The sequence below is a fragment of the Sciurus vulgaris genome (assembly GCF_902686455.1).
Source record: "Sciurus vulgaris genome assembly, chromosome: 5".
Lineage (NCBI taxonomy): Eukaryota > Metazoa > Chordata > Mammalia > Rodentia > Sciuridae > Sciurus > Sciurus vulgaris.
The window spans coordinates 294,052-308,644 of NC_136465.1; the positions used below are offsets into that span (position 1 = coordinate 294,052).

The 14,593-nt window shown below is 41.2% G+C and overlaps 1 protein-coding gene across 5 annotated transcripts in view; it reads right to left on the reverse strand.

The window, feature by feature from the left end:
* ERICH1 (glutamate rich 1) overlaps window positions 1-14,593 on the reverse strand; it is an 83,433-nt gene that overhangs the window by 35,462 nt on the left and 33,378 nt on the right. For 4 of the 5 annotated variants that reach the window (XM_079142917.1, XM_079142914.1, XM_079142916.1 and 1 more), the window contains exon 3: window positions 8,621-8,770. In XM_079142917.1, coding sequence (XP_078999043.1) covers window positions 8,621-8,770 — 150 coding nt within the window. The remainder of the gene's footprint in view (window positions 1-8,620; window positions 8,771-14,593) is intronic. The other variant, XM_079142915.1, reaches the window with a different exon arrangement.

Below are 14,593 nucleotides of genomic sequence, written 5' to 3' on the forward strand. Positions count from 1 at the left end.
GCCACAGCTGCAGCCCACAAAATTGTTCTTATTAGTTCTATCAGGCAATGCCGTTTCAGTTTGGTTCATTCTATAGGGGTGATGATTTTTCTTACTGATTTATAATAATGTCTCTATTTTGAGGAAATTAGCTTTATCTACCATGTAATATGCAAATATTTTGTTTTGTTTGTTTTTCGACTTTGTTTATAGTGTCTTTTGCCATAAAGAAGTTTTAAGTTTCTTCATGGAAAAGCTGTCAGTTTATAGGTGTTAGAACTAGAATTTCCCTGGGACAATTTTTTCACATGAAAATAGAAGGGACACGCTATCTGAACAATTGGCTAAAAGGTGAATTCACATTTTAGGAATATAAATTGGGATGGCTGTTTAAAAGACTCTAATAACTTAAAATCTGGTGACCTACTTCCACTTCTAAGAATTTGTCTTCAGGAGCAATCAGCCACATTGCACAATGTAATGATGTATATACACTGATGACTGTACAGTGGTGTTTACATACAAAGGTGCCAGCAGAGCACTATAGAAACTTATGGAGGTTGATCAATGGCGGAGGGAAAACTAGTTATAAACCAAGTTACTCTTAAAATAATCCTTCTTGGAAAAATGATGTATCTATATACACTGAAAAGGAAAGCCCTCCATAATACATTAAAAGCAGTCTGTAAGACAGCACACACAATATGGCATGATCCACGTGAAACCTGCATGTAATATGCATGGGTTGAGACTTCAATAAGATGCACATGAGAACGTCTTTCTCGAGCCCCGAGGTGATATTTCACTTTCTGTGTAAACTCTGCAGTGCTTGACTTTTCTTTGATTAACATTTTTGTAGTAAAGAAAAACAAAATATTCTCTATTGTAGGGAAAACAACAATGAAACCCCCCTACACTCAAAGGTCAGAATATATAAAAGGAAGGGCCCTCTTTCCTAAATACTTGCTTAATTTTCAGTTCAAAACAAAACAAAAACTGAAGTTTCCATTTCTGTGTAATTTGTAAATGTGGGATTTCTGGAGAAGTTCCAGGGCTTGTTCTGGCATCAGCCGTAGGCAGGGCTTGTGCCCTTTACATTATGAGATCAGCCTCTGCAGCCACTGCTGTGAACAGGTCCAGTGAGTAAGCTCACCCCTGTGGCATTCCCCACCAGGCTGGTCATCAAGCTGGCCGCCCCAACAAATATGCCTCAGTTTACTTTCTTTCAAATGACACACGCTTGTCAATCAGTGAATGGAAGGACATGTGAAATTGGTAAAGGGAAAGGAAGAAATAGCTAATACAAGTATTCACTTTGATTGGGGAAAAGGATATTGAAGTGGTGGTCCTGATGGGGGCCTGCGAACCACGTGGATGTGCTCCAAATGCTGCCAGCTCAGGGTACCAATGTTCTCAGCAATGTGCATGCAAGGCACCAGGCCCACACCTGCTGAGGGTCCACTGGGAAGCTATCGTCGAAATTAAAGATCGTAGTTACAGTTCTGTTTCTAAGGAGACGGAAGGGCATCAAGGCTTGTTGCTATCTGTTGCAAAGCTGAATTCTCAGTCTAGCTATCATGTGTTTAACAAACATGGGGCAAAGGAAGAAGCATAGAAACAGTAATCGAGCCATAAAGATACAAATGTGAAAGGCAAATTTGTCATAAAATGAATGTGACACAAGGTTGACTGAACACAGAATGTTCATACTGAGAGAAGCGATGAAATAATGGAGGTCCACAGAGCTTAAAATTAGACTTCGTTGGAGAAGGCAAGAAATCTACAGAGGAAATGTGAAGTTATTTCAGTTACAAAATAAAATGCATCAGTTATTGGAATGACACATAACAGTTTCACACCAACAGAAAACCAGTGTTATGAAATACAGAACTCATGCAGTGGAAATGCAGTATCTAGTTCTGTTTTCAAAATTCCTCTCCTTGACTTGATTCACTGTGATAGTTTAAGTACAGAAAGATATACATTCTGATGGTCTTGATGAGGCATGTCAAGATTGGGGTGTGGGAACAAACATACCCATCTGTTTCTGACGATGTTCCAATGTGTGTTCAGACACAAGGACATGCCTAACCGTTGCCATTGAAAGCAGACGCAGAGATGGGAGTTGCCGTGGCTCAGAGCTGCACTGGGTATGAGCACCTCACAGTCTGACATAGTAGTTTGGAGTCTGGGGAGGAAACACGGTATGACTATACTCGATAAAGTTGGAGGGGAAAGACACAGGTTTTCAAACTCAATGGAGATCTTGAGGAGGGAGCTCAAGTCTAGTTAGAGTATAGGAGGCCAACCTGCCGTAACTAAATACAGACAAAGCATTCCCCATGTGGAATGCGAATTGCTTAATGACTGGAGCTCCAGAGAGTTGACTAAAGACTTTCAACAGCTTCTCCTCTAGTTTTTAAAGATATTCTTTCTCCTGTGTCTTGCTTTGTGTCAGATTCCAGGCCAGGTAGGACCATGCACAGACTTGGAAACACACAGATACGATGTTCTCTGTGGGGGCTTGCTTCAAGACCAAACACCACCACGTCCCACAGGGACTTTCGCCTCAAGACCAGAACCACTTGCCTACCACCCACATAAGGAGACACCCACAACAGCTGCTGCCATGTCTTCTCTGCTTAAAAGCCAGATGCCCTGGTGTCACCCAAACTCTCCCTCATCTTATTCATTTTGGTATCAGGGCTTGTACCCACTGAGCCACATCCCTAGCCCTTTCCATATTTTATTTAGAAACAGAGTTTCTAAATAACTTTGCCTTGCAGAGTTGCTCAGGGCCTTGCAGAGTTGCTGAGGCTGGCTCTGAACTCTGTCTCCCCAGCCATGGGGGTTGTAGGTGTGCTACACCGTGCCTGGCTTTCCCTCATCTTGTACTAGCAAAATGTCACCAAGACTAACAGCCCCTACATTGGAAACCCCTTCAAAGCAGTTCTGTGTTTCCTCTATCACGTACTGAGCTCCTCATTCATTTCCCAGAGTGAAAAGGTCTGGGCCACAGATAAGTTCCTGCTGCTCCTTGGACTCACAATGGGCAAAGGACAAACCTAGCCTCCTCCATGTGGAGCACACACAGCTTGTCACTCTACCAACACAGGTTTTCTCGACACCTTTGCTTGTGAGTCCTCTGTGTGGTCCTGCTTCCACCAGCTGGCTGACTTGTACGTGGAGTCAGCATTCCAGGCTCTGCTCTGCCTTCTTCAGGCTGAGCTCATGGGCTCCCTCCTCCTGTTCCCTCAGTATCACCTCTTCTTCGGACAGCTCACCAGCTTCTACCATGATGGCTTCCATTATGAACCACCCCAACCAGTATGACCATCTGGAAGGCAAGGTTCCTGCTTGCCATCTTCATATCACTAGGGCCTAACAAACATCTAAAAGGCATTTAATAAAGAGAACTATTATTGAACACCAATAATTCTGTATACTTCCAAAAGAGGAAAGATGTAGCTCAGAAAACTTAATGTCTTAAGAAATTAATCTAAAAAGAATGAGTTACATGATTCAATGGCAGAATCATTGAAAACAGAGGTCCAGGAAAACAACTGCAAATGAATGAAAACAATGAAAGGCTAAAGGTTGAGCTTCCTGGCAGCCAAAGAATAAAGGGAATCAACAACTAACATGTCTCATATCCAATAAGTAGCAGTATACCAGTTCATAAAATCCAAACATTGTTCTGAATTTTTATGTAAATATTAGTGATTGTACAATGCTCAGTAATCAGATCTCCTTTTTTGGGGGGTAGCAGGGATTGAATTCAGGGGCACTTGATCACCGAGCCACAGTCCCAGCTTGATTTTTTATTTTATTTAGATCTCACTGAGTTGCTTAGCACCTTGCTTTTTGCTGAAGATGACTTTGAACTTGAGATTCTCCTGCCTCAGCCTCCTGATCTGCGGGGATTACAGGTGCACGCCACTGTACTCAGTTAAGTAATAAGATCTTAATAGATAGTTTTATAATTAGCAAAGAAAAACAAACAATAAATGCTCTCCATGTCTTTAATTAATCTACAATAAAAGATGAATAGAAAAATGAAACTCCAAGATAATTTTTTTTATGGAAAGATACAGTAATAAAAACCAGGTATATGGCTTTCCTGTGCTCTGACTTGATACAAAGAATACATTTCCAAAACCTAATGAATTTAATGATTCGCATTTTCCTTGAACTGAACTCTCAAATACTGGCAGCCCTGCTCCTTTTTCACCAACACAGAGTTGAACTTTGGACGAAAACTTGACAGTTCACCCACGTGCACTTTTCTGGCTGGTGTAACCGTTTAGGAATGGTGGGGATAAGAGATACTTCCTTCTAGAAATCAAGCAGCTCAGGGACATGCTTCTGGAGTGTAGTAAGAACAGGGCACTTTCTACTCTGTAGCTTCTACCTAGTGTATCTACTAGACATCATCCAGAGTCCCCAAATCCTGTAAGGTGATTCACCCAGAGATGATGTGATTCAGTGCATTCTGAGGACAAACAGTACCACCCCAGAGGAATTTTAATGTCACTGCAATAGATTATATAACTTCATGTAGGGCAGCATCCTATGGATGTCCCAAGACAATGAGCAAAGCAGTGTTCCTGCCAAATAAATGAGTTAACATGCTAAAGAAGGTTGGTGTGCACTTCCCACAGAAAATCTGCTAAAAGGAAGGCTTTCTGTTGGTATAATCTGTAGAGAGGATTGTTCTGGAACTAGTAGCCAAGGGTTCACAGGCTTCTGGAGAACCTGAAACATGAAGAGAGATTGTGCCCTGTGGGAGAGGAAAGAGCAGGAACCTTCATTTACCTACAGTTCTGCTGCAATTTAACCCACAGTCCTAGGTGGGGAGAGTTCTCAGAACAAATCACGTTTGCATAAAATTATGCATTTTAAGACTGGAATTCAGGTTTAACAATGCCACTTCCCTTTCCTATAATTCTTCCCATCTAACAAATGATAACTGAAAAAATCTGGAGTCTTTGAAAAACAGGAGGCAGAGTGGAATGAATTACTGACATCTGGGTCCTGTTCTGGCTTCTGAGCACAGTCCTGTAATATACTCAAGCCCTGGAACAAGTTTAATACAGCTAATAAGTACTGAATTCTGACTTTTCACAAGGCACTAGGCCAGGAACCAGAGACAGTGGGACAAAGGACACAGTGCAGACTCGTGGAGCTCAGGACTGATAGATCCAAATGCAGGCCTATGGCAGATGTTACCATGAGAGGCTCAGACTAAGGGTTCAAAGAAGGCTTCCCGGAGGCAACGGAGGAGCAGCCATGAGGAATCCAGATGTGAACGTGAAGGACAGATTCAATGCTGCACCTGGGTGGTAGGGGTCTTGAGGACAATCATTCTAAGCTGCCCATGGACTGGTACTTACAGAACAGGTTTGGGCAGAATCCTGAGCGCAAACACGTGGGGAAATTGGCAGGGGCCAGAAATGGTAGCAGCAAAGGCAAACATAAGCCAGGTCTTATCTTTCATAGTCTTAAGAAGTTACCATCCAGATGATTAGTTGATTTGGCAATTCAAATAAAATCAACAACTGGAAGCCTTTCTTTGAAAAGTAGGGACAATCTGACATTTTCTTTTCCACCCTTAGTCCTCATGTTCTCTTTGCTTAAAATTTTAACTGAAGAAATGCAGAACATCTTCTTTCTCTCCCCTTTGATGTTTCCGTCTTATTCCCACATGACCCTTGGAGGTGGTCAGAGAGAACTAGACATGCTGGGCCCTCACTCTTCCTGCTGCAGGCTCCTATTAAGTCCCCTCAAGGCCTCAAGGCTCCAGGAAGGCAGCAGGCCTCCCTTGGCACCCTGCCCTAGCCTGATGCAGCACAGCACAGGATTCTGTGAATATTCTTTCATTTTGGAGGACATGGGTAACACAAGTAAATAGTGCTGATTCATACCTTTGCTTGAATCTTGTCTTTTCAAATGTTCTTAAGTGGCCTACTTCATGGGGTTTACAATTTAAAAACATATAAATAAACACATAATAAGAAAAAGCAAATCAAAACATTTGGAGATGAGTTATAAGCATTCAAAATATCAACTTCCCAGCCCAACTTTAATTAATAAGTTGTTTAAAACTGTTCTGAAAAACTGTGTTAATGGCTTCAGTTCATGCTGACTTGTTAAATTAACTAACAGGCCCTCTTGTAGGAGCTATTCCATACAGCAGACAGCAACCATTCATGCTCCAAAAGGCCTTCTGAGGACGGTGCTGGATGGTGAGGGCAAACACAAAGTTGGGATTCAGGTCCGGCAGGTGCAAAAGGTCCCATCTAAGGAAGTAACTGACAGGTGCTGGGCCTGCTGCTAAGCCCTCTTGCCCTTGGTCCCACCTACCCTCTGGCAGTGACCATCACCCACCATTCCTTCTGAAAACAGAAAATCCTATATTTATAGCTCCCAGGGACCAGGAAACAGAGGAGAAAAAGAATTAAAAGAGATGTTTTGAATAACAACTTCTAAAAATGTTACTTGTAATAATAGATTCAAAAATTCAATAATGTTACCATTAAATGTGCCTGGGTGCCACTACTATTTAAATGTAATGAATCCTAATTACTCAATCCTCTTCTGTTCTTTTTAGAGCAATTCTCACCAGCCCATAACTGTTCCCAGAAACCTGCCTGGAGGAGGTGGCAATAGGCTAGATAGATCATGGGAAGAAAGTAATTACTTGAGGGACCAGGACACCTGATCATGAAGAAACAGTTTATGTAAGAGAAATATTTTTCTACTTAGTACTAACATCATTCCATTTTCCAGAAGTCTGTCCTAGCTTAGTCCCAACAACCAGTTGGGAGGTGCTGTTTGTTCACAGCAAAGAGAGGCTTTCTCAACCAGAATCCCTTACACAGGCTGCCTACAGGGACATCAGCACATGGCCACCTGCATACAGCAGAGCACAAGTGAAAGCCAACTATGTACAAAAGCAATAAGTAAATCAACTGCATACAACAGGGCATGACTGAGAGCCAACTGTGTACAAGTGTATGAAAACCAACTATATATGAAAGCAGGTAAGTGAGAGTCCGCTGTACAACAGCATGCAAATGAGACAATTGTGGACAACAGCATAATTAAATGTATGCAGTAGCAAGTAAGTGAGAGCTAAATGTACACCCCAGCATACAAATGGAAGCCAACTATATACAATGGCACAAGGATGAGAGCCAACTGTGTACAATAGCACAGGAGTGCTAACAATATTCAACAGCATATGAGCCAGCTGCATACATCGCCAGGTAGATGTAGACAAAGACATGAGTGAAATAATTGCACACAAAAATGTGTGGATAAGAACCAACTGCATACAACAGCATGTGACTGAACCCAACATATTTTCTCATTCACATTAAGTACATAATGAATTTACTCACCAGAGTAATTTATGTCCATAAGAACACAGTTAAACTTTCTAGTTAAAGAAATTACCTAATAATTGTATTTCAAAGATTTTTCAACAAAGTTTGAAAAAAAATGTATGCATATACCTTAGTTATCTCACTTCTGGTTTTATGGTCTCTGATCCTTTAGGAAGCCAGAAAGATTAATGTACTAGAAAACTGCATTTTCTTAATTAATCAAGGTTTAGCGTAGACTTTCTTAGTTTATACTTGCTAAAGTCATCTAGGGAAAATTTTTTTAACTGAAGACTCTAAATTCCTCTTAAGTTTTCAAATGTTTAAATGGGAAAAATACCATTTCACTTAAAAAAAATTTTATTTATATATGGTGCTGAGAATTGAACCCAGTGCCTTACACATGCCAGGCAAGTGCTCTATGACTGAGACACAACTCCAGCCCACCATTTCAATTTTAAAGTACAAACGTAAAATGCAATATCATCCCTTAATTCCAACAGTGAATTCCATTAAATACGTGGACACTTGAATTTCTTTCATTATTAACAACAATGCAACAAATGTAATTATAATAGATGAATCTTTTTCCAAAAGAGATACAATATAATTTAATTCCTTGATAATAAACTTTTCAGAAATTTTGAAAAGCTTGGAAAATAAGAAAAAAAGTCTATCAATCAAGACAAATACTGTTAACATTTTGATGTAATACTAGACTTCCAAATTCCTCCATTCTAAGTATTTTTTCTATTATTACCAGTTTTTTTTATTTTTTAAGAATTTTTCATTGTCAATGGATTTTTATTTACTTATATGAGGTGCTGAGGATCGAACCCAGTTCCTCATAAATGCGAGGTAAGCACTCTACCACTTGAGCTACAACCCCAGCCCCCAAATACCAGTTCTTTTATAATCTTCTTTTTTTTATACTGGGGATTGAATCCAGAGATGCTTAACTACTGAGCCATATCCCCAGTCATTATTTTATATTTTATTTTGAGACAGGGGCTTGCTAAGTTGTTGAGGCTGGTTTTGAACTTGTGATATTTCTGCCTGAGCTGCTGGGATTATAGGCCTGTGCTACTGTGCCTGGCCTATAATCATTTTAATAGTTGTAAAATATGTTTCAGTACACCATGTGGTTGGTTATACAATGATATGTTTACCCATATTCCTCTAATTATCAATTTAGATAATTAATTTGTGATACTAGAATATAAAGATTTGTCTGCAAAGATGTTCCCCTTTCTTACCCCCCAATATTTTACCTTCTGCATCTGCACCACTGAAGGCATTGTCAGAATCCGTGCAGCTGCTGGGCTCTGGCAAACAGGGAACATACCCCTCAGGAGGCAAACTAACTGTATAGCGCCGTTGTTCAGACTGTCTCTTAATGTCACCATCTGTAAAGAAGAAAGAGAACTAATGTGCACTGGTAAATAATACATGATGTAACAACACATTTATTTGTCCTGAAAACATGAGAATTGTTTCTCCAAAAAAATTCAATGGAGATAAAATATCAAATAACTCAATAAAATCTAACCATTGTCATAAACACTGATTTTAATAAACCAGGAATTTTACCAGAAAAGTGAGTCAGTTATGTATGTAGCCAGGAGAAAGGAACCTCTGTGATCATCTAAAGACACATTAAGTTACTTATAAACTTCCGAGTTTTCATAAGATAAAAAAATAAAACTAATTCATGAATATGAAACAGAAAATATAAATAGTCCACAAAACATACCATTTGTTATCATGTAATGAAACTTTCAACATTTTGGTGCAGTTATTCTAAACTTTTTCTCCATATGTTCTGATAACACATATACACTATCTGTATACACCCACAGACATAGACAAGCATGCACAGACACGTATGTGCACTCACACAGATAGACATGTGCACAGATGCATATAGATAGACATAGATACCCAGACACACAAACACCCCCACACAGATACACACTTGCATAAATACATAAACACAAAAACACACAGTCACATATGTATCATCATGGGATCATGCTGTATGTATTACACATTTATATAGATTATAATTTAACTCTTCTCTTATTCTGCACATGGAGGTAGACTGAGGCCCATCTTGCACGGTTGCTATGACTATTCCTGCTGCATGCTCTTTTGCACATCTGGCCATTTAGTTTCTTCAGATAAATTCCTAGAAATGAAATTGTTGGTTTGAAGGATATCAGTCTTTTGCTGGCTTTTTATATGTACCATCTAGAAAGGTAACTGTAAGAGGGCTGCTTTCTCTCACACTCTTCAATGTTGAAGAACCAACTGTATCAATCTTCTTAATGCTCACATTTTCATCTAAAATATGGCAAAGTGACTCTCTTATGAGTGGCAAACATGCATGGATATCCCAATTAGTGTTTCACAGGACAATGAGCATTTTATTTTAAAACAAACAATAACAAAGATTAAGCAAAATCACTGAGACATACAATAGAATATATGGTTTCAAGATTTTTTTTGTTTCAAGATATTTAAGTATAAAATATTAAAAGTAAAAACTTTGAAACATTTTCAAATATGTCTTCCATCAATGTATTTCACACTCTTGAAGCTAAATTGCCAGAATTCTAGTTAATCTGATTCATCACCGTTGATTAATTACTATGTCATTCTCTGCTAGAATCAAGGGCAGATGGAGACATGCTTCCAAGTATACTATCTCTACTGGATAACATCAACATTTGATCGTTTTTCACAGAATATTTTTGGAACCTTTTAATCAGCAAAATCTGTCTTAATAAGAAAGTTAAATAGAACTTAGAAATGTCATTGTTCACTTAATTATTGGGATGAATATGGGAGGTATCATGGAAGTGAAGCAGTAGATGATTCATGCAATGGAAAATTACAATGAATCTAAGAAAAAGAATTTGAACTACAACATGCTAGGGAGACAGAGTCTTCTGGGAAGCCACATGCTGACTTTGTAAGTTAGGTTTTTAAGCTGCAAATTACAACACTGTCATCATCTGAGGCATCCAGGAAAGGTAGGCAACTGTTACCCAAGGTCCTGGTCTGCTCCTATGTTTGCAAATGTGACCAGGTAATCTATAGTAACATCTAGTTCTAATTTTCTATATTCTTTTTTGGGAAAAATGATTTGTTATAATGACTTTCACCCTTCCAAATGTTAGCCATTCCACTCCATAAACAGATATGTGCAGCATTTAACAACTGAGCTCAGTTTTTGGGGACTGCTAATCTTCCAGGGGAGTGATGGAGACATGGAGAAGGCAAGGGGGTGAATTCTCTGCTTGATGAAAGTCAACAGCGCCGTATCCCTAGGAAAATACACAAGAGAGCTGGTGAGGCTGATTCCCTAAGTGTAAGAAGGGATACACTCTGAGCAGCTCAATAGGTCATCTGCGATACTGCCACTTGGCCTGACTTAATCCCACAGCTTACTTGGAACACGACCCACTGATTTTTCCTCTTCCACTATTCCCAACCCACCACCACCCCTTCTTTCCAGTTTCGGTTTAGTGGAAACCCTCCTCTGCCTATGTTCACAGAACATAGTTCCTTTCCCCCTGTCCACCAAGCAAACAGGAGTGCTGGATACCATGGAACCCATACCTCCCCTCTCACTTTTGGCAGCTTACAATTTTCACCTCCACCCAGATGACGTGCTGGGCCAGGCATCTTTATGTCCTTGGTACCACATGAAAGCCATCTTTGTTATCTTCTCTACAATGACCCGTGCTCTTGACTTACCACTAAAATTAATAAAGTGAGGAGGCTGGGGTTGTGGCTCAGTGGTAGAGCGCTTGCCTAGCACATGTAAGGCACTGGGTTCAGTCCTCAACACCACATAAAAAATAAATAAAATAAAGGTATTGTGTACATCTACAACTAAAAAATTTAAAAATAAAAAAAAATGAGAAGAGTTACACAGATGTCTACCCACCACAGTTTACCCACCAGAACTTTCGTCAGACACAGAGCCTTCCAACTTGCCCTGGTCAAGGTCAAGCCCATCTCCCCAGAGAGAGCTCTGGTGACTCCTCACCAACTGGCCATTCTTCTCCAAATCCCATAAGGCTCTCCTCTTAGTCACAGTGGTTTCCAAGTTTTACAAAACACACAAAAATAATTACTTCCTTACCATGGTCAACAGTCAATTACATTACCAGACCTTTCACCAGTTTCTGACCTCTCTTCTTTTCCCTATCACCCCTACCTCCTGATCTAGGTTCACTTTTGTTTTTACTGAAACACACTGGACTGTTTTCTTTGTGAGGGTCTGTGGGTGGTAAAATGTCTGCTTTGTAGATATGATAATATCTTTCCTTGGTCCCTTTGTAAGATTTTATTCCTGACATTTACTTGATAGTACAACAGTTCAGTTCAGGGGGAAAACACAAGTCTGCTAAGTCTCCCTTCTGCCTCTGCTCTGGGGTGACCCCCTCCCGAAGGCATCAAATGCTTCTGAGTACTGTGGATTCTCGCAGCTATCAGAGTTAACTGAAACAAACAAACAAACATATACCATTCCTTTCTTCCCAGAAGTAAACTGTCTCACTGCCTCATAAACCTTCTATAAGTTATGACGAGGCTCAGATCCCTTTTGGTGACTGGATATGCTTCCAGAGGACAAGTGTGCCAAAAAGCATTTCACCATCTTTCTACCAGTGGAAATTTACTTTCCAAATCCCTCTTTATTCTGAACAACAGTACAATGAATAACCTGCACATGACTTACTCCACAAGAAAACTGGCTAAAGTAAAACTGCTGGATCCCAGGTGTGTGCATTTGGAGCTGAAAACGTCCATGGTGCATGTTCAGGCTTCAGATAGTCAGGTCAGCTCACCTGCCCGCTCCTGACCCAGGGCATGAACAAATGTTCTGATCCATGACAACAGGGACAGATGAAAATGGGATTCCAGCACACTCTAGATTTGTTTCTATTATAATCAGAGGTAGAGTATCTTTTTTTCAGTGCTGAGAGATTTGTATATCTGTCTCTAAATTGCCTCTGTCCCTGCTTTGTCCAGTGTTCTTCTGAACTAGGAGTCATTTTCTTATTAACACATGAGCTCTTTATATATTAAGGAAATGAACTCTTTGTCAGTACTAATACTGACATATTTTTCTAGTTCATTGTTTTCTGCCTCCATGGAACTTGTGGCAACATACAATTTTGAATTTTAAAAAGTATACTTAACAATCTTTATTTTTATGCCCTTAGGTTGTGTGTGAAACTCTATGGCGAAGGAATTCTCCAATAGTTTCTTCCAGTACCTTTATGTTTTCCTAATCAAACTTAGATTCTGGATCCCTGTGGAGTTTGGCTGAAGGACCTTTAGATAGTGTAGCTCAATTCATTTTTTCTCAGATAGCAGGGGCCCCAACAAATTGTAAAGTAATCTACAACCCACTGCTTCCCAAGCCCCATTGTGTTCTATAGACTAGAGTCTAGCAGAGTATGCTGCCTGATAGAAACGCTCTGTATCTGAATGTCCAATGACCTAGCCATCATTCCAGGACCAGAAGTTGTCAAAAATTTTAATCTTCAATTTTCAACTTAAATAGCTAAATGTGGGCATAGGCTATTGTCAATGATTAACCATCCTGAGCAAAGGGAAGACCTTAGTGGTTTGTCACCTAACAACGAACTATAAGTCAGGGTCTCACTGTCCCCTGACCCAGGTGATCAGTCTTGCTCATTCTCTTGCTCCATGTCTCACTGCACGTCCTTCATTGATACAGTATACCACACTCTCCCTAACAATAAATCTGTGCAACCTGGTGCCTCTGTTAAGAACAGTTCTCACTAGGTCCCCATGGGTTGAGTACCTTGATGTTCTCCACTGTGGTTGCTTTATTCAAATTGTGTCTCTGTAACTGCCTCCTGCACTATGACATCTCTTTACAAATTCCTCTTAGCAGACACTCTGGAAACATCTGCAGTCAACCACGTGCTGTGCACAGCTTTATTGTATTTTTTCATATTCTGTGGTTATTCACAGATTTTTATCATGTACTCCCAGTAGAATGTGAGCTTAATCTTGGCAGGATGTGTCCATTGCTATTCCACAATCTGCAATCATCACCCAATATGCTTACTAAATAAATCATTGCCTGATTGGTTATTCTCAGTGTTACTTTCGTATTACTGTGATGGATCTGAGGCCCCCTGGTCCCCAGGAATCAATTGTTCTAGTCAACTGATCAGAATTTATAAATCCAGAACCTTGCCGCATCGTTTTCACAAGGCAAAACCTTCCTTGCATACAAGATGAGTACAAGCTATAATGTCACTCCTGTGTTAGGGCAGGGTTTACCCCAGCCGCTCTGCTAGTGTGAGCCTCAGCTTCTCCATTTCTGGAATAATCATCTCTCCCCTAAAGAACAGCTCTGACTGGATGATGTGGCTTACCCTGGTATGTGGCTCAGCATTAGGACGGCTACCAGATAGGGTACTGATAAGACAGGAGCAGTAGCAGCACAGGGGAGAGGGACACTGGGGCTCTAACTGCTGGCGGTGCTACAGCGAGCTCAGAGGGTACCTCACCTGGGTGCTACAGCGAGCTCAGAGGGTAGCTCACCTGGGTGCTACAGCGAGCTCAGAGGGTAGCTCACCTGGGTGCTACGGTGCTACAGTGAGCTCAGAGGGTAGCTCACCTGGGTGCGACGGTGCTACAGCGAGCTCAGAGGGTAGCTCACCTGGGTGCTACAGCGAGCTCAGAGGGTAGCTCACCTGGGTGCTACGGTGCTACAGCGAGCTCAGAGGGTAGCTCACCTGTGTGCTACGGTGCTACAGCGAGCTCAGAGGGTACCTCACCTGGGTGCTACGGTGCTACAGCGAGCTCAGAGGGTACCTCACCTGGGTGCTACAGTGCTACAGCGAGCTCAGAGGGTACCTCACCTGGGTGCTACAGCGAGCTCAGAGGGTACCTCACCTGGGTGCTATGGTGCTACAGCGAGCTCAGAGGGTACCTCACCTGGGTGCTACAGTGCTACAGCGAGCTCAGAGGGTACCTCACCTGGGTGCTACGGTGCTACAGCGAGCTCAGAGGGTACCTCACCTGGGTGCTACGGTGCTACAGCGAGCTCAGAGGGTACCTCACCTGGGTGCTACGGTGCTACAGCGAGCTCAGAGGGTACCACATCTGGGTGCTACAGCGAGCTCAGAGGGTACCTCACCTGGGTGCTATGGTTCCTGGCTTTACCTAGGTCC